The sequence below is a fragment of the Lytechinus variegatus genome, chromosome 14 (assembly GCF_018143015.1).
Source record: "Lytechinus variegatus isolate NC3 chromosome 14, Lvar_3.0, whole genome shotgun sequence".
NCBI lineage: Eukaryota > Metazoa > Echinodermata > Echinoidea > Temnopleuroida > Toxopneustidae > Lytechinus > Lytechinus variegatus.
This window is the reverse complement of record NC_054753.1, coordinates 15,441,852-15,461,794: the sequence shown is the minus strand read 5'-3', so window position 1 is coordinate 15,461,794 and position 19,943 is coordinate 15,441,852. Positions and strand designations below refer to the sequence as shown.

The window sequence follows — 19,943 nt, the reverse complement described above, 5'->3', positions numbered from 1 at the left end:
AATTCTAATTTATTTCTTTTGTTTTTAAACATCACCGATTTGATTTTATTTTTATTTTTAGAAGCTTAAAGGAGAAATATATTGATTATGAATGTGGTCTTATAATATATCAATGGAAAGGTAATGATGTGGGGATCATCAGTGGGTCATTCAAAAATACCGAAAATAATACAAAAAGGTGAAAATCGCCGATTAAAAAACGCTAAAATGCCCCTCCGAAATATGCCTCGCATCGGTCTCTGAATTGACTGGAATTTGATGACGTCACTGTCTGTACGAGAGGCGTGATTGGCTCTCCCACGTGAAGCTCCACTTGCATGCAAAACCTGTTGCGTGGGTACGTTTTCTCCACACTGTCACTGAATACTGAATACTCTATCACGAAATGACAGAAAACCCAGAATTTTATCTAGATTTGGATTTTCAAATTGATGATTTTAAAGATGAAGAGAATGATGATGAAGTGAACAACACAGTGAGGTAGTTGGAGGTAAATAATGGGGGAACAATGCCGATGATTATGATGAAAATTCAACTTGCCTGACGATCACAAGTCATGTACATGCCGATTCGCTACCAACTCATGCAGCTGCTGCTACAAGTGGTAGCTATACGTACACCGCGCGGGCCAAATTAAATCCATGAAAATGAATAACCACATCCAGAGAGAGTCTATCATAAGAAGGAAAATAATGATATAACTGTACTTACAAACAAGTGAATAATCCGAATTAACCTGAAAGCAAATCAACTCAACGAATAGCAGCAGACGATATGCACCGACGATAAACTTCATGTGGCTGGGATAGATTGTCACTCGTTCTGTTAGATGTAATTTGTAACTCATTAATTTGACAAAATTACGAAACTCGGGGAATTATTAATATATATAAAAATATAGTAACATCTCTTATTATTTTTTGTATTACGATAAAACCTCTTTTGAAGGAAAACGTTGAGATAAACTAAAATTACTTTTAAATCCCCCCCCCCAACATGCGTAGTTTGTATGTCATTGTAAACAAACCATCGCAAACATGCACGTATTCCTTCCTTGCTGATTGAGAGCTGTGCAACACGTGCATAGATCTATTCTCTCAGTCTCAGCCAAGGCGAGCAAACAATACGGCATGTGTTGTTGTGATGGTTTGTTTACGATCACATAATGCTACGCATGATGGGATGATCTTTTACATCTAATTTTAATTTACCTCAACGTTTTCCTTCAAAACAGGTTTTATCGTAATTCAAAAAATGATAAGAGATGTTACTATATTTTTATATAGAATAATAATTCCCCGAGTTTCGTAATTTTGTCAAATTAATGAGATAAAAGTTACATCTAACAGGACGAGTGACAATCTATCCAGCCACATGAAGTTTATCGTCAGTGCATATGCCATATCGTCTGGTACTATTCGTTGAGTTGATTTGCCTTCAGGTTCGGATTATTCACTTGTTTGTAAGTACAGTTATATCATTTTCCTTCTTATGATAGACTGTCTGGATGTGGTTATTCATGTTCAGCATGAATTCAATTTGGCCCGCGCGGTGTAGCTAGCACTTCCAGCAGCATGAATTGGTAGCGAATCGGTATGTACATGACTTTACTTGTGATTGTGTTGCAAGTTGAATTTTCATCATCATCATCATCGGCGTAATTCCCCCAATTTACCTCCAACTACGGCACTGTGTTGTTTCACTTCATCATCATTCTCTTCATCTCAAAATCATCAATTTGAAAATCCAAATCTAGATAAAATTCTGGGTTTTCTTTCGATCATTTCGGGATCGAAGTATTCAGTGACAATGTGGAGAAAATGTACCCTTGCAACAGGTTTTGCATGCAAGTGGAGCTTCACGTGGGAGAGCCAATCACGCCTCTCGTACAGACAGTGACGTCATAAAAAAATCCCCAATTTCGCGGACGTAATTCTGCGTGTTTGAAGAATTCAGAGAGAGAACTTTAAACTATCAATTAACTGAGTTTCATCCGTCTCCATGATAAATGATGTACACCATCGTGTTCTCCTTATTTTCTCCTTTATTGTGATATATGATTCTCCAGTTTTACGATTTTCAATATATTTCTACTTTAACTGCCGATCCGATTTTCGATCTGATTTTTTATTCGATTTACAACACTAATAATAGTATACTAATAATAGGAACATTTTATTTTCTTGAAATCGGCCAGTGCAGTGTGAAACTGCACAAGCACTGGTTCTGTTAAGGGTTAATTAGGCCCAAGATAATTTGGGAATACAAATTTGGACAAAAGTTTTTCGGTGAAATTAGTTTAACATTGCCAGATGCGAAAGTGCACTCGCGCCCAAGTGCAGTCACGGCCCAGCCCCTGCCATCCGGATCATTGACAATGCACCATCGTCCCCGGAGTTCGTAGCGTACCGTACGGAGCCCGGCTGTAAAACTGCCACTGTTCCGAATGGAGGCTCGATTCAGGCGATCTCGAGATCTTTATTGATAACTCACCTTCTCATCAATTCTGACTTCATAAATCTCATCGTCTTTTAGAGGTCTCTTGCTAAATACTAGCCCGTTATTGAATTCTTGTCTGGAGTCATTTCGTCTTGCTGTTTTGTCGTCATCACTCAATGAAATTAAGGATCCACATTTGTTGTGAAATGGATGAATTCTCCGATGGCTCGCCATGTTTTCACCGGCGATATCCATGATGAATATTCATGAGTAAGGGCTGGGTTCGGCCATTTCAATATAATAATGTCCTAATAATGTAATAAGAAGGGAGTTTCATAAAAAGACACGTTTCATTGAAAATTTTATCGTGGTGTCGAATTTCTTAGTTTTAAAAAAATTGAGGAAAGACTTGAATTTCAATCATGATTATCTGATCATTGAAATTTTTTGATTGAATAATTTCAGAATCCTATAAAAAAATGGACTAGTCCAATATCACAACGAACATAGCAAAGTATGTGCTACATAACTTATAAATCTCCATTGCTTTTCAAGTGAGGCTTGTTGGTCTAGTGGCATGATTCTCGCTTTGGGTGCGAGAGGCCCCGGGTTCGATTCCCGGACAAGCCCCGTGACATTTTTTTTTCTCTCCAATGATTTTACATGTAAGAAACAAGTTAATCTACCGGTAATTGGAGAGTCACACTGGAGAGACGTGACTGAAAACCAGGGTATATAAAGCATTTAGATCAAAGTCAACCTCAAACAACTTTCCAACAAAGGACTAATCTGAGCCCCACTCCCTCATAAGGAAGAAAACCCTTCAAGTTCAACATACATTTATTTAACCCTAGGAGAAAAGGCATTTGCCTCTTCAGCTCCATCTCTCTTGATTTTGAATGCTCTTTCGGATTTCCACTGAGGATCCGAACAATTGAATCGCTTGAAGCATTTAAAAAGTATTTAAAATCCTTTTTATTTTCTTCATACTTTTGTAAAATATGTATTTTTTTTCCTGTAATCCCTCTGTGCCTCAGAATGGTTTACTAGATAGATGGTGCATAATAAATGCTGTGTATTATTATTACAAGTATTTTCATGCATTAATGTTGTACCTATTACAGGCGTGGACCCAGCCGGATTACACACTTCCATTTCGGGGGCCATATTGCTTTCGAACAATACCAAGCCCCCCAAAACTATTGTCTTACCCGGCTGGATCCGCACCTGTTATAATCTGCAATTGAACGCCACCTTACACCCCCGGGGGGGGGTCCAGTAAAATGTAATACTGTACACATGCATGACCAAATTATTTCCAAACACCCCCTAAACAAGTTTTCTCTGTGTGCAAAATAACCCCCTAAACAAGTTTTTCACGGGCTTCATTTACACATTTGGTCCTAAACAAATTGTCGCCAGAAATAATATGACCCCTAAACAATTTTTATCTACTTGCTAACAAAACTATATTCATGGGTATTGCATGCCCCCCAGGTTCTTCCCGATTGTGATATTTTAACCAACAACATCTTTGGTTAAAATACCACGATCGGGAAGAACCTGAATTCTTTCCAGAAACGAGGAAAAAGCTTGGAAAAAAAAAAACATTTCAGTTTACAAAATACAGTACATTGCAAATCATACATCTACAAATTGTTGATTGGTGGTGATTTTTTACCTGATCGCTAAGAAAGCATGAATGCTTGTAAGCAAGCAACGAGCTACAGCGCCTCCTGTTCTTGTTTACCGTTATACATTCAATTGATTTCCGGCTAGAGTTTTTTGATCAGTAGTAGTATAGACAATAGGCAAGTAGCAATAAGTAAAGTAATAAAAGTAATTTCATTCAGAGAAAACAAGATAAGACAAGGGGTATTCAGGTATATAGCTCATTTTAATGAGAACATCAACATTAATATAAATCCTCCGACCATACAATTCTTTTATTCTCTTCTGTGCACACAACAGGCTAATAAAACCCTTAGAACAAGATACCTGCATGAAAGCAGAAAATATGATCAACAAAACAGATAAAATTTCGTGATATACTGGATGAATATTAAAAACTATTATAGAAATTCAATTTTTAATCATTATGATTAGTATATGCAAATATCAAGGAAAAAATATAACTGGTACTTGATTTGTATACAAATACCCCCCCCCCCCCCCCGAAGCCTTCTCCATTTTATGACCATATGAAAACATTACTTATATCTCATTTCCAGTATTTCTAGTTGGTTGATAAAAAAAATCTTCACCCTATTTGAAAAATCTAAACAATTGGAAAAAAAATTGAAGTTAATGGTGATCAAAATTGATCCAACTCCAAAGAAGCAGTCACTAGTCTATCTAGATTTTCATTTTCATGATCACCAGTATTTTCTGACATTAATCTCAGTACAGGTGGGCTACTCTGGAGTAACAAATTACCTTGATTTCCCTATGCGCACATTGTTTTGACAGTGACAAATGTAAAAACAACATTCCAACAAGAAATTACGGTATGCAATTAACCACCCTTTCACACAGTATAAAAATTGTACTTTGAATGATTCCAGAGACATCTAAGGCTAATGACAAATATTCAGCACGTGTGAAACCAAACTAGAACATGATTAGAACCATGAACGCTAATCAAAGTCACGATTGCAATAGCAATCATCATTACAATGATGATTAAGATTCACGTGTAAAAAGGCCCTAATTGTAAGTTAGTCTTTTGTAAACCACATTACAAGTTTGTATCAATTGTAGATTTTAATTGTGCTGAATTCAATCTGGGCACTGACATGGTTAATATCTTTGGTCCAAAACCTGTTCAATCCAATTGGATATTTGTGATTCATGCTATGCTTATTTTTATTTTCCTGAAGGGCAATCCCATAAAACAATTTGTTTGTAGATCTGACCCCAATTTTTGTTCAAGGGCAATGTCCTGTTTAAGACTGCCTTTTGATTGACATCGACTTCTTCTTGTTCTGCTCTGAAGCGCCTTGAGCATCTAATCAAGATGGAGAGTGCGCTATACAAATCTCATTTATTATTATTCTTACTTCATTTCATGAATTGTCAAATCTCTGATATTTGTTCATTGCATTTTCATGTACCCTCTGAGATAAGATAAATTAATGTTATGATTAACTGCAACACTTTCACACATAGTCTAATATAGACTTACAATTACAAGTTACAACGAATTACATCTCATGTCAATTAAAAAAAAATTGATTACAAGTTTTGTGTTACAGGACTATTGTTTCCTAATACATTCAATATTTTTATGGTTTTTGGCAAATCTACAAAAAGGAATCTATGACAAATCAGAAAAGCTTTAAAAATGACATGTATATCAAGGTTATATGTATTTTTTGAAGATGACTGATATGATTAATTACACATTCTAAGGACAATCCAACCCAATTAACCCTTAACACAGTGTTTCCACTATTTGGGAAACTTCCCAAATTCTGGATCATTTTCGGGTAATTTTCGGGAAATGAAAAAATTCTTGGAAATCAGAAAATCAAACTTCAATTAAACGTAGCAACTTTCAATATTCATGTTGTATTCAAAGAATTGTTTGCCTCATTCGTAGCTCAAAATTTTCTAATCACTCTCCGTGCTCGCATTTTGTAGCTATTGAAAAAAAGTGCATTCAACAACAAAGGTAAAATTCCTTGATTTTGGTCACTTGGACCAAGTTCAGGCTCACTTTGTTATTGTCCAAATTTCAGGAAATTTGTTTTGGATCTGTGGAAACACTGCCTGAACATTAACTTAGCAACCAATAATACAGATAAATACAGCACGGCTTAACCCTAATTCTCCTGGGGTATTTTAATTCTTGTCATTCCGGGTGAGGGGCATTATGGCCCCCCTTAAGATCTCAGCCCAGATTGCGCGATCACAACAACAATTTGCATGATGATAGAGAATGATGTAATCTACGCAGATACATTGGTAAATTTCACTGAATTCAGATATTTTTATTTTATATGAATTATGCTAATTTATTCATGAAATCATACTTTTTGCTCTAATTCACTAAATAAAGCTCCTAGAATGCTATTTTTGGGTGAAAATATTCTTTAAAGCATTCCTAACAATTGTGAATGAAAAAAATTCTGGTACCAAGACCGATTTCTTACGTACTTTATTGTTTTTTATTTCTTATGTATTTCTTAGTTTTTTACTTTTTGTTTTTTAATGTTTTTTCAATGGAAATCGTTCCAGACTTAATTCTGATCATAAAAAGGCAAAATTAATTAAGCTTTTCATAAATAGCCAAATCTGAATTCTACACGGGCTGTGTAGAATGACCATCTTCGATTGAATAAGGAAGATGAAATGAAACCTAGCATTCCATGAAAGTCTTAACTAAAGTTCTAGGTTAGTGTAACTTTGAAAATTCCAACCTTGTAGAACAAATTTGGTCATAATCATACAAGAGTATATTGCATCAAAATATTCAAGTAAGTAAACAAGTAGTCATTATTAAAATCCTAAAAATGAACCTTAAGTCTATCCTAAGATAAGTGATTATCAACAATGGTAGGGAAAGCATAATTAAAAAGATGTAAACATGATAATTCAACCCTTCGACCCTAAAGGCAAGCACACATAGAAATCAATTGACAAAGTACCATCAAATCTGAAGGAAATGGGATACAATTCTAAATCCATACTTCACAATGAGCTTAAGTTGACATGTTAAAAATGCAAAAATGAAAACAGAGAAAACATCACCTAGACCTGTGCCAGCCACATCAAAAGTCGCTAGCGCTATAACAGAGATCCCTGTTACATTCGGCAATGCTGCAACAACGTCTACTGCTAGTGCTCTGTCAATAGCGCTCACAATGATTGTACATGTATGCGGCTGGTACAGGTAAGAAAATAAGTTTTCACTATTATAATAATGTAAGACTGTTCAGTCCTTAACGTTTATAATTTCGTGGAGCTCAATAAACCGCTCTCCTTATTTTTTGAGGAGCTCAATTGAGCTCCTCAGCATCCCTCCCTTTGAGGAGCTCAAATCAATTCAATACAATACATGTATGATAAATTTTAGATTTTCAGTAACATCGTATATGCAATAGCCGTGTAGCTATTAATCAATCTGTGGTGAAACTAGGCGTGGGTTGATATGTTTACAAAACATCAATGATCAATATCGTGCTCCTGCCAAAAAAAATTATTTTAATTTACCGGTAGTTGAAAACTATCAGAAAAATGAAGGATATTCACCTCTTTCCCGACTCTGATTTGAACTAACTCTCGGTAAATATTAAAGTCCCACATGTAGACTTTCATGATGTTCCCATGAAAACCTCCATAAGGGACTACAATATTTACAGAGTTCAAATTCAAATCAGAGTCAGGAAAGAAGTGAAATTCTTCATTTTTCTGATAGTTTTCAACTAAATCAAAATCATTTCAAGGAATTATGGAAAGCAGATGGCCATTTCATGGATTTAAAGGCAGTAGGAGCGCCAGCACGATCGCGCTCCTCAAAAATGAAGGTCTGACTGTTGTGTACCAAAGTGATTATAACACACAGCTGGCATTAAATCCAATAAATATTTTGGTCAACTTTCTCAATTTTTAAAGTAAACAAGTGGAATGCCTCTGGCCGTCTCACCTGCATCACGCAGTTAAATATAGCAGCAGTGCTGACTTTGAAAACTACTCTAACTCGCACAAGATGTTCAGTGATACATGGTTACTATTATGTCCACTTTTTATGAACTAGACCAATAAACTTACAGAGATATGATGGTTATTTAACAAAAAAAAAACCAACATGGCTCAAAGTTCATTGACCTTTGACCTTGATCATGTGACCTGAAACTCGCACAGGATGTTCAGTGATACTTGATTACTCTTATGTCCAAGTTTCATGAATCAGATCCATAAACTTTCAAAGTTATGATGGTAATTCAACAGATACATCCAATTCGGCCAAAGTTCATTGACCTTTGACCTTGGTCATGTGACCTGAAATGCGCACAGGATGTTCAGTGATACTTGATTACTCTAATGTCCAAGTTTCATGAATCAGATCCATAAACTTTCAAAGTTATGATGGTAATTCAACAGATACCCCCAATTCGGACAAAGTTCATTGACCCTAAATGACCTTTGACCTTAATCATGAGACCTGCAACTTGCACAAAATGTTCAGTGATGCTTGATTACCATTATGTCCAAGTTTCATGAATCAGATCCATAAACTTTCAAAGTTATGATGGGAAATCAACAGATACCCCCAATTCGGCCAAAGTTCATTGACCCTAAATGACCTTTGACCTTGGTCATGTGACATAAAACTCATGCAGGGTGTTCAGTGATACTTGATTAACCTTATGTCCAAGTTTCATGAACTAGGTCCATATACTTTCTAAGTTATGACGTCATTTCAAAAACTTAACCTCAGGTTAAGATTTTGATGTTGATTCCTCCAACATGGTCTAAGTTCATTGACCCTAAATGACCTTTGACCTTGGTCATGTGACATGAAACTCTAATAGGATGTTTAGTAATACTTGATTAACCTTATGGCCAAGTTTCATGAACTAGGTCCATATACTTTCTAAGTTATGATGTCATTTCAAAACTTAACCTCAGGTTAAGATTTGATGTTGACGCCGCCGCCGTCGGAAAAGCGGCGCCTATAGTCTCACTCTGCTATGCAGGTGAGACAAAAATTATAGATTATCAAGTGTATCTTTTACAGAATAAACTTCCTGCTTGACTTTTGTCCTACTCTGAATACATGTAGCAAAACATCCATCAACTTTGGATATAAGTCATCAATGTCAAGAGTGGTACATCTTCTATTTAAAGAACTACATAAGAACATATAGAAATACTTCCTCTTGACTGCAATAGAAATACCGACATTCAACCTAAATCATTTTCTTGATCTTTGAAATCTCCTTTTCAAAATCCTTTATTCATTTTTCTTTCCAATATAATGAGAATCACCATCCCTTTACATACAAAAATGCATTCCTATGTGATGAAAGCTTGCCTATTATATCACAGCATTCTGCATAAATAATCACATCGATTCCTATACCAGTATACGTGCAAAATAACCTACTTCTCTTTGGCATACATTCAAGTGGTTGTTCTAAAAATGGATTAATTCTTATGATTTTTGTGAGTCAGTCCTCATGAAAACTCACTTTCAATAATGTTCACAAGCTTGTTTGAATGTCACAAACAACCAAGTCTGCATAACAATACCTTCCATGAGCTAAATAATGGGCCAGATCAAAGCATTTTCAGCCCAGAAGTCACCAGATAACGCAAACCAAATATCATTCTATGTTGATTGTCACCCAAGCCAAAACAGATCTCTGTGGTTTCAAGAGATATCAACTCGGGCAAACTCAGCTATAATAATATCATGTAACCAAATCAATTCAATAACACTTCTAAATCTGTATAAGGGAAGTTGAGAACTTTGGGGTGTTGGCAGAGTGATAGTACAATCCAATACAATGTATGTTGTGCATAAGATTTCTGATACATCAATACAACTTCCATACACAACCTGTATAAATTCACCAATAATGTCCTTTTAATAACATATATGAGTAAATAAGGAACATTGCAGAACAGGCAAACAGTAATATTATGGTTTTAACCAATTACAGCGTGTGTTGTGTATAGAAAACTCTGATTCATCAATACAACTTCAATGCATAACCGTTATTTATATATAAATTCACCAACATTGCTTTGGGTAGTTCGGATCTTCGCAGTGCAGGCAGACAGTATTATAATCAACTAGTGTGTGCTGTGTACCATAAAAAAAATTTGCGACATCATCGCAACTCCCATTCATAAACCTTTTTTCCAACAATCTATCTCGCACCGTGGGTTTCATCATTCTTGAAAAGTGCAGCTTGCATAGACTATTTGTATGGCTTGTAAGGATGCTAATAAGCTATATCAAAGGCATGTTCAGACATGGCGCAACAACGCTCAGCAACACTGCTCAGCAGCACCACTCAGAAAAACTCTCAGCAACATCACTCAACAATTGCTCAGCAATAATGATCAGCAACAACCCATAGCATTATCAACACTCATTTGGAATGCAAATGCTATCGGAAAACGTCTCACAAACATAGGAGACGTTTTTTGATTTCTTAAAATTTCAAGCAAATAATTTCTGCACAAATTATATGACAGCATAATAAGTTTTTTTTTCTGTTGAAGTAACCCCTGTAGGAACTGCTTTCCGCCGTATCAATGCCAAGCTGGTAAAGCCAATTGCATAAGATACATTTTACAGAGATTACTCAGAGTGGCGGAACTTGTGAATGACAAGAAATTACTCTCCGGATTTTTTTTCGATCAAAAGTTGAGTTAATGCCTAAGCATGAAAATCACAACATCACAATGATCATTAGACCTATAATTCTGAAACTTTGGGCAATTTCTTTTAGTTTTCATTTCTATTTTTTCTTCTTTTTATTAATTAATTTTTATTTATTTATTACTTTTTTGGGGGGGGTAATGGTGAGGGTCAATGCTGATTTGTCTGTGTCTGAATACTGCAAAAAAAGAAATGTTGCTGAGACTTACTGTGCCACGTCTGAATAAGACTTCACTTAAACAATAATAATATTTTGCTAATAAGCCTCAATAATTAATCTTTGTCTATTTACAAGATATGTACAGATGTGATAATGGAAAACATAATCATAATAAATAAGGATATTGCAGCTGGTGTTATTTCTTTTTCTTCTCCGGTGAGCACTTCGGACAGAACCTGTAAATGGTAATAAAAGATGAATATGAAAATAAAAATCATAGTATCAGGCAACTGGTTTACACATTATTTGATTAAAAAAATTCCATTTTACAGCTTGGGAAACAATAAGACTAAAACGCATAATTATCTAAAAAATATATTTGATGAGTAAATTCTGTCTAAATAAAAAAAAATAAAATGTTCTTGTAGATGTGCCAATTCAACATTAAATCTGTGTACCTACCGAACATGACAGTCTCATTCCTTTATTTTGAACAGATTTCTATCTAAAACATGCGACTTAAAACAGGCATTCAAATGTTACACTACTCTAACACTGGATTCTCCATCTATCAAATTTAGAGTACGTAAATCATTGAGAACTGCATTGAAATAATAGCTAGTTTATACTTAACCACCCGTGCAAAAGATTTTACTATTGCTATAATATTCTTATCCAAAATTTTGAGAGCTAAGAAAAGTTCAATTGAAGAGTTTCTTTTTTTTTTAATGTCATTTTGTTTAAATTTGATTTCCAATTACTGTAAAAAAAAAACACTCAAATACAATCAATATACAAAAAGACACAGGCTGGGCTCCAATACCATAAAAAATTACAAATAAATAGAGAAGCCGTGGGTACATCTATGTGTAATCATGATAGACAATACTTATAAAGTTCTCTACAGGAATTAAGAGACTGAGTTCAAACAATTATGAAGTTGCCACCACTGCATAAATGTTTAAAATGCAGACCTTAGTTGATTTTTTGATCCCTTACAATTTTTACATTTTAAGATACGAGGATCAAACACCATCCCTAGCAACAATATAAAATCAAATAAAGTTTTTGTGACTCACCATTTTCCTTTTGGTTTTGTGACGAGACCAACACAGGCAAAATGGAACCATTCTATCGGACACTGGAAACAGAACACAGACAAACATTTTAGCGATAAATAACTTGTAAACATCAAATGAAAATGATGAAGGGGGGAGGGGAGTCCTCAATCTTTCTTACATTTTGCACCATTACTCTCAAGTGCAAAGAGATAACACTAAATTTCAATAACCTTTCTTCCTTTGAACTTTCTCCCAACTATTGAGACCGAAATCAAGAATATAAAGAATACTGCATTGCAAAGGCACATTACTTTCCAATAAAAAAAATGTGTGCCAGAAGAAGCTCATATTCTTGAAATTGCTGCAGACTTGCAATCCATTAAAGGGTGATAATTCTAATTGTGATTGATTTACGGTTGATATTCACTGTTAAATGGCCTGCAATGATGGCAATGCCACCACTGTCTGAAAAGCAGCATGTTTGTCTCTCTTCTGCTTTGGAATGACCTGTCATTCGTATGACCCAATCTATGACCCCCCCCCCGAAAGATGAGTCGTGGATGGATCATTTACATCAAATTAGTGCTGCAGGATGCAGTACTTGTACTCATTTGGTTCATCAATGTCAGTCAAAATCCAAAAATGGTGCATCATACATTTGATGAGGGTGTCCGTCATTGTCTGCAAATATCCATCATCGATTAGACGCACACGTGCATCATGATATAGTAAAATCCGACGCGTGTTTGACAAGTGACACACCATTCCTAATGGAGTCATAGGGTGGGTCATAAAAATGACAGACGTATCATACAGACAACATTGTTCGAATACTCACATCTGGATTATCGCAGCCTATCATCTCCCCATAGGAAACTTGGTGGCATAAGCAATACGTGGGTTCATTGGGGTCAACGGGCATGTCTAGGACATCCGAAGGTGAGTTGATAACTGACGGTAACGTGAGGATGGGTGTTACAACACTGCAAAGATGAAGCAAATTACATGTCAAAGAAACGTCACATAATAATACAAAAATCTAATCGAGTCTACTAGATTTACGATTAAAGTGGAGGGTATTTGGGTCCAATTTCACTCCCTGGTACATCTAATTATGTATAAAGTTGTTAGAAACTTGATTTCAGGTAAATTTTGTGTTAATCCCAAGTCAATCTCAAATCAGTCTTGTAATTCACTGATCAGATAAAAATTGATTCACTGTGGCGTGATATGATCTATACCAAAATGCAAATTTCCTATTAAATATGAAATCCATCATACATCAGATTCTCCTAACATTCCCAAAAAATCCAAAACAAATAAGTTGATAATTTCTTCTAATCTCCTCCATGTCACTTGGTGAAGATTATTCTTAATTGGCAGAAAATATGACAGAACTCTTCTCCTATTGTTAATTTGTGCTATTTAACAATGTTTTTGTATTCTGCAAAATTGGGAACGTTGTGTATGAGGTAGTGAATTCCTAATGATCTAATGGATTAGATGAGATTGGTTCTCCCATCTTGATTCTAAACTTACGGTTCTACCGCAGTCGTCTTCATCTTCTTTCTCGATGTCTTTGGCGTTTCATCATCAGACGATCTTCCAGCTTTTTTCAACTTCTTTGCCGATTTTTCAGTACCTTTTTTCTCTACAGAAAAAAACAGCAAATAATTATGTATTATTAAACAATCACATTTTTAAAGAAATTGCATTGAAATTTAGATGAACATTTATGAATACATTATGGCAAAACTCAAATTGAACTTTATTTTATCTCTAATATTCAGCCAAATTTTCATTTTCATATTTGAGATAATAATATATAGCGAATGAGGTGCTGATCTTGTTTCCTATTCAATGGCACAGTATACATTACCCCCGCTGTAACTCCAGCTGCTTAAGGCGCTTGGTGCAACCAAGGAATTCATCCTGCAGGGACTCAGTTTTATAATTATGAGGGGAGCAATAAAAAGCTCACCTGGAAATTTGGAGGGGGGCATTAGGGGAGTAGTATAGTATAGTATATAAAAAAAATACACAACGTATGGATGGCCCATATTCAGTTTTGTCAACATGACAAGAAGCATGAAAAGAAGCATAACATATAGAGTAACAAAATTTTCTGAATTTCTTGTTGCATGTCACAATAAAATCAAATTCCCTGAGGCGAGCAATAAATCGCTCAACCTGAAAAGGGTTAAGGCGAGCAATTGATCTCACTCCCCTCAAAACCTAGTCCCTGATCCTTCCGTGTACCTATTCACCTCACCTGGGTTGAGTGCAGCACAATGTGGATAAATTTATCACTGAAGTAAAACATGCAGTCGCTGAGATTCAAACCCACATCCCTCTCATTGAAAGACGAGATTCGGAACCACTAGACTACAACGCCCCCACTAAAGAAAAGATAAAGATCTTACTTTTTTCTCTTCCTTCTATGGGCGTGGCTTGTTCCAGTGTTCTCTCTTTGAGCTCCTGTTCAAACCTCGCTAAGTCTGCATCTAACCGTCGTATATGCTTATCAACCTAGGAAAGGTTTATTGGATATTAATATACAAACTTGCTGGAAAATGGTCAAAAATAATGATTAACAACATTAGCTATGAACAGCAGAAACGGGGCTGTTTCATAAAGATTTCACGAAAGAGGATACAAAATTTGCTGCTGACCCAGCAATACAAGAGGCAATGACATATTTAAAATAATTTCTAACCACTTCCAAATTAATTGAAATTTGTAATTACTCCACTCCAGCTATAAATAAAGCTAGTCGTCCACAACCTTCATCAAACTGCTGATTTACAATTTCCAACTCACAATTATAGCACTTGTATTTGAAATTAGCACAGGTTTCACAAATGTAATCCTAGATGAAAATGGATAAACATTAAACAATGACCTGAACTGCCCCATGGGATGCCACAAATGGTTCACAATTCCTTAAGTAGCTATTCAATAAAGTTATTGAATTATAAAACAGTTTCCAGATCTCTTGTGCCTCGGTATGACCCAAGTGAACTTAATTAATGCAAGAAGCTATTCTCTCACCATTTCATACGTCTGCATAGCAAGCTGTACTTTGTCGTCGCCATATTCCCTACTTTTCGTGAAAGAGTGATTTATCTTCTTTAATCTCTCGGCTCTCTGTTCTGGCTTCAGATCCCTGACATTCTTCAAGTAGTTCACTGTATCTTCGTCTATACTCTTAGCAAGCTCTGAAGAAAAATTGAGCACATAAAGAGGCATATCACACAAACAGGCTTGTGACATCATCACAAAATCAATGCATGCCGTTTTGCAAATACCAACTAAAAATTCTAGATCTTTGTTGATTTTTATCTCATCTCAATCAAATTATCAATATCATTGATTATCATTATTATTATGCATATGGACTTCTATAACTATTCCAGATCCGATTCACTTGGAGCACTCGCATATGTAAAACACAACGAAGATCATCACTTCTTCATGGACAAGATGCTTTATGATGAATTTCTCTGCCTGTGATTCCATACATTTCTGCATCTTCATAACCCTGACTCTCTTACATAAAGCTTAGCAATTGTATGTGGGTCTGGCGCTGAAGTTTGATCATATTACACAAATTTAACAATCGTAGAAATCATCATCACAATTAGTCGCTAAGTTTTATCAGCAGATGCGCACAGCCAATATGGGAGACGGTCTCCCATGAGAGAGATTATCTCCAATATCAGAGACTCCAGTTTGGGAGACCAATATCTTTGTTTACATTTGCTGCAAAAGGATTAGCTTGGTGGCGAATAAAAATGTGATAAGCAGATTTCTCATGAAATATTACCCCTTTTCTCTGTCTACTTTTGTTTTGGTAAGGATTTTTGTTGTCAATCACACACAAAACAAATGGGCTTCTGACCTGAGGGAGACAAAATTTTAGGTGGAAAAAATTATGCTTTTGTTGGTGTTATTTCTTTCGTTCTTTTGCAAAGCAAGTCTCCAATATGGGAGATTGTCTCTCATATTGGAGAGTCTCCCATATTGGCCATGCGTCTCTACTTTTTATGATAAGGGGGGGGGGGGTCATTTGAATGTAATAAGGCTTCATTTCCATCCTTTTCACCTTGTGTTCTCTGGTCCAAATCTCTCATCAATGTGAAATTCCTTTGTAGCTCAAAAGGAAGATTTTCAATACCTGAAAGAAAGAAAAAAATAAATTGTGATATATACGGTAATTGTTCAAATCAATTCACATTGCACAACTTCAAGAAATACAATATTAACTTACAACCACTTAAAAAGGGTGTTGATTGATAGTTGAAATGGATATGAATAAGGTGTAGGCATTTTTGGTCCATACTCCCTGCCCATTCTCTATCAGATAATAACTGTCATTTTGGTGTTTGAGATAACACACAAATGCTTTATAATCATACAACAAAGAAAAAGTGTGTTGTGAATAGCAAGGTTTAGCTCACTTGGTTAGGAATTTTTATATATATATTTTTTCTTTTGAACTTGGTACAAAAGTTTTTTAGTTCGTACAATTATAGAGGTCACAAATTAAACCAGTCATATTTTTTTCTTTGGCAAATTTCTTACAATGCTTGAAATCTTACTTCATTGCAGCCTTGCCACATACATGTCAATAGTTCCACCTATTGAATGTACTAAAATAGATTGTGTCATCAAATAGCCTTCACTTCAGTTAGTTCAGTCTCTTTTTTCATGTCTTGCTATTTTCCTCAGGGACTCCTTTAATATAAAACCTATTTACTGACTAGCACACCCAAGACTCAGTTTAGGGTCTTGAAAGCGGAAGACATCCTCTGAAATAATGATCTTAGAAAACAAGGATGATCCTTGATTTTCTGACTAGCGCACCATTTGACTTTGGTCTGGATAAGTCATGGGGGAGGGCACAACGAACAATTGTGTACAACGGATAGCGGAGCGTGAACGTAGCGGTCGTGTACAGTTTTGCTTATTACATGACGTCATCCAGCCCCTGCCGAGAACCAATTTATGAATGAAAATATAGTAAGCATGCGCAGTGCAAGCCTTTTATTTCCCCACACAGAATTCCACCAAAACAAGTGTGCAATTCTCTATCACCTCGTACCAAAATCGACCTAGAATTTCACTTTCCCGTATTTTATATGAATTATGAAAGGTATTCTCGGAGGATCTATTTTCTCACCGATACTGCACAGGTAAGCAATTTCGATTACTTCTTGCTTTTCCATCAAAATCTTACGAATTAGCGTCTATATGCCATCGTGTTCGTTGGAATTTGTAGAGTCTATCGCAACGTGCACAAAGTCAATTGGCTTCCGGGTTTCGGAGCGTCGCCTGAATATGCATGAAATTGCAGAGTTTCGATAATTTTCGATCGATACCGGAGCGATCCGATCACGAACCAAAACTATTTACGGCGTACACAACGTGACCGGATATCGTTATCGCTATCGATACTTCCGCACGCAGTCCGAAGGAATTATTTTTGGGACCACGTGGTCATGACGTGATCTGCGCGATTGACCAATCAGCGGTCTTCGAATCGCTGTGCGGAGACGATCTATCCGTTGTACACAGTCTATGGACAATTGTTCGTTGTGTGAGGGGGGGTTCTTGCACTGTTCAAACTAAGTATTGCCTTGTGCTTGACATTTTTCAAATAAAATTTAGATCTACATATGAAATTATCATTATTTTTGCATACCCCTCTTTAACATGTAAAACCTGCCCTTGCAGATTTTTTTCTTTTTAATTTAAATTGACGGATCTGGAAAAAAATTGGCTAAAAAGAATGCAATGCATGGCAGCCCCCCCCCCCTTTCACTGAAGGACCGGCCTGGATCTGGAATGTGAGAAAATTCATTCAAAGCCAACATTACCAACAAACCCTCCCCCTAAACTAAAAAGGGTTTTATTAATTTAAAAAAAATCATTTTTCATTAATTTGATTTAAAAAAATAATAAATCAGGAAAATTAACCAATAATATTGAAACAAAAAGTTTTGATGTGTGGATTTGCTTTTTGATTTACGTTCATCATGTTTATGAATTCATTTTTTTAATGCTGCAACTATCTGAATTCTAAGCAGCCAATGTACAGCAGGCACTCGTATTCACACGGGGCAACTCTCCGATGAACGAGGGCTACAGCTCCGTAAACACACAATCATGATTCTGCAAGGCCAAGTCAGTCAGGGGCCCCATCGCTCCACACACAGCATCAGTGCATCGGCAATAGCCGCACACACAACTCGAACACACGATGCCAATCGCACCATGAGTCATTCATTCAGCACAGTTCGTACACAAACATTGCGCAGTATACACGGGCACCGTACACTCGTCTGAAGGAATGCGAACCACCTTCTTGAATACATAATTAGGCACATTTGAGACCAATAAAATCACACTTCTCTTCAATGGACATACAAACGATCCAACCATGCCATTTAAGAAAATTCTAAAGTATCAAACCATTCACACATCAAATTCCGTCAACTCCTATAAAAGGCGAAAATATCCACTTACTGTCGAGGTACTGTTCGAGATAGAGTGCTGTAGCCATGGTTGTCAAATGAGTTCCCGCGTAATAAAATCTTGTCGGAGTTTTTCGATGCCGGTGTCACGTGACTGATTAACATTGTGTTTTCGGATTGGCGGCTTGTTCAAAACGTCACGTGCATAATTGCAATAAATCGAGGTCTCGACGTCTCAGGATACTTCCGGGTTGTCGATAGAGGTTTATCAATTAGAGCTGTTCATTTCTTTTTATTTTCAAGTTATTTTAAATAATAGATTGATTTTACAAAGAAAATTCACCGACATTCAATAAAGATTTTCATTTTAGGGAAAAGAGGATGAAAACAAAAAGAGGATCGAGGAGGAAACAAAATTAGGAATAAGAGTAATGAAAATAAGATTATTATAACACCTTTTAAAAAGAATACATATAGGCTTTGCTTCAAGGTATTTTTTTTAATCACAATAGAAAGATATTTCTCAATTATATACCTTGAATATTATGTATGTTTTTTTTTTTATTGTGCACGCTAAAAGCTTCTTTTTTACAAGGGTTCCCCTACTTTCCTGATATCTCTACAATGTTGCACCCTTTCTTTCTCAATACTTTTCTTCTTACCTACTCGCAATTTGCATCTTGTCTTCTCTATCTACCGGTAGTCATATTCCTTCAAGCTGTCTTCCTATATACCTTCACCATGCATATGCACTCTTTTCTTTTCTTTCTTGCTCTCTTTAATTCTCTCTCTCTCTACCAATCAACCTCTTAAGGTGTATACTGCAGTGACATTCAAACCCGGGGCCCTCCCCCTTAATTTTTTTTAATTCCCAACCCCCCCCCTAAAATTGTTTTGAAGACTTTTTTGGTTGTCAACATTTCATTCAGCTTGAACCACCCCCTACGCTACTGGTGTACTTTGTCCTTATGAAATTATTATGCATTGGATTGTTCCCCCCCCCGTAGGTACGCTCCATTAGCGTACCTACGGGGGGGGGGGTGGGGTGCACTGCAGAGGGGGACCCATGGCCCCCCCTCCTGACGAGTTACAACTGATCCCTGACGTGCCACAAGTGCCTGCACCTTTGAGCCTGAAGACCTTTTCTTTTTTTTTGCTTGTCAGATTTTTTTCTGGTACGAAATCCTTTATTTGTGGTTGAAGACCTTTTTCTTTTTTTGCTTGTCAAATTTTTTGGCGGACAAATTTGCCCCCCTTTTGGAAAATCCTAGTAATGCTACTGGGCTGCCCGGTTTAATTTATTTTCATACATTTAAAATCACTCAATCAAATTACAAAAAGCATAGATTTCAAAAAATGAAGAGAAACTTTCAGTTTGTTAATTTTAAAAGCGGATCTTTTATAATCTA

The 19,943-nt window shown here is 36.1% G+C and overlaps 2 protein-coding genes and 1 non-coding gene across 3 annotated transcripts in view; 1 reads left to right on the top strand and 2 right to left on the bottom strand.

Annotated features, from left to right (window-relative positions):
* LOC121427416 (neuralized-like protein 4) overlaps positions 1-2,721 on the bottom strand; it is a 45,507-nt gene extending 42,786 nt beyond the window's left edge. The window contains exon 1 of the mRNA XM_041623795.1: positions 2,494-2,721. Within this exon, the coding sequence (XP_041479729.1) occupies positions 2,494-2,694 (201 nt within the window). The 5' untranslated portion in view covers positions 2,695-2,721. The remainder of the gene's footprint in view (positions 1-2,493) is intronic.
* A 276-nt stretch (positions 2,722-2,997) lies between these two features.
* Positions 2,998-3,069, top strand: TRNAP-UGG. The gene has a single exon. It is a non-coding gene; the product is annotated as a tRNA-Pro (tRNA).
* Positions 3,070-9,618: 6,549 nt separating this feature from the next.
* Positions 9,619-18,694, bottom strand: LOC121427259 (inhibitor of growth protein 4-like). Its single transcript, XM_041623592.1, has 8 exons — positions 18,587-18,694; positions 16,164-16,235; positions 15,110-15,276; positions 14,482-14,587; positions 13,598-13,709; positions 12,897-13,041; positions 12,077-12,138; positions 9,619-11,233 (listed from the first exon to the last, which is right to left on the bottom strand). The coding sequence occupies exons 1-8, from the start codon at positions 18,621-18,623 to the stop codon at positions 11,194-11,196; spliced, it is 741 nt and encodes a 246-aa protein (XP_041479526.1). The 5' UTR covers positions 18,624-18,694; the 3' UTR covers positions 9,619-11,193.
* Positions 18,695-19,943: the final 1,249 nt, after the last annotated feature.

Bases quoted from the DNA above. Each gene is read 5' to 3' on its own strand.
- LOC121427259 (XM_041623592.1), bottom strand. From the start codon at position 18,623: ATGGCTACAGCACTCTATCTCGAACAGTACCTCGACA. The intron at 14,588-15,109 runs GTGAGAGAATAG...AACCTTTCCTAG, and splicing joins CTATGCAGACGTATGAAATG to GTTGATAAGCATATACGACG. The intron at 11,234-12,076 runs GTGAGTCACAAA...TACCATTTACAG, and splicing joins ACAAAACCAAAAGGAAAATG to GTTCTGTCCGAAGTGCTCAC.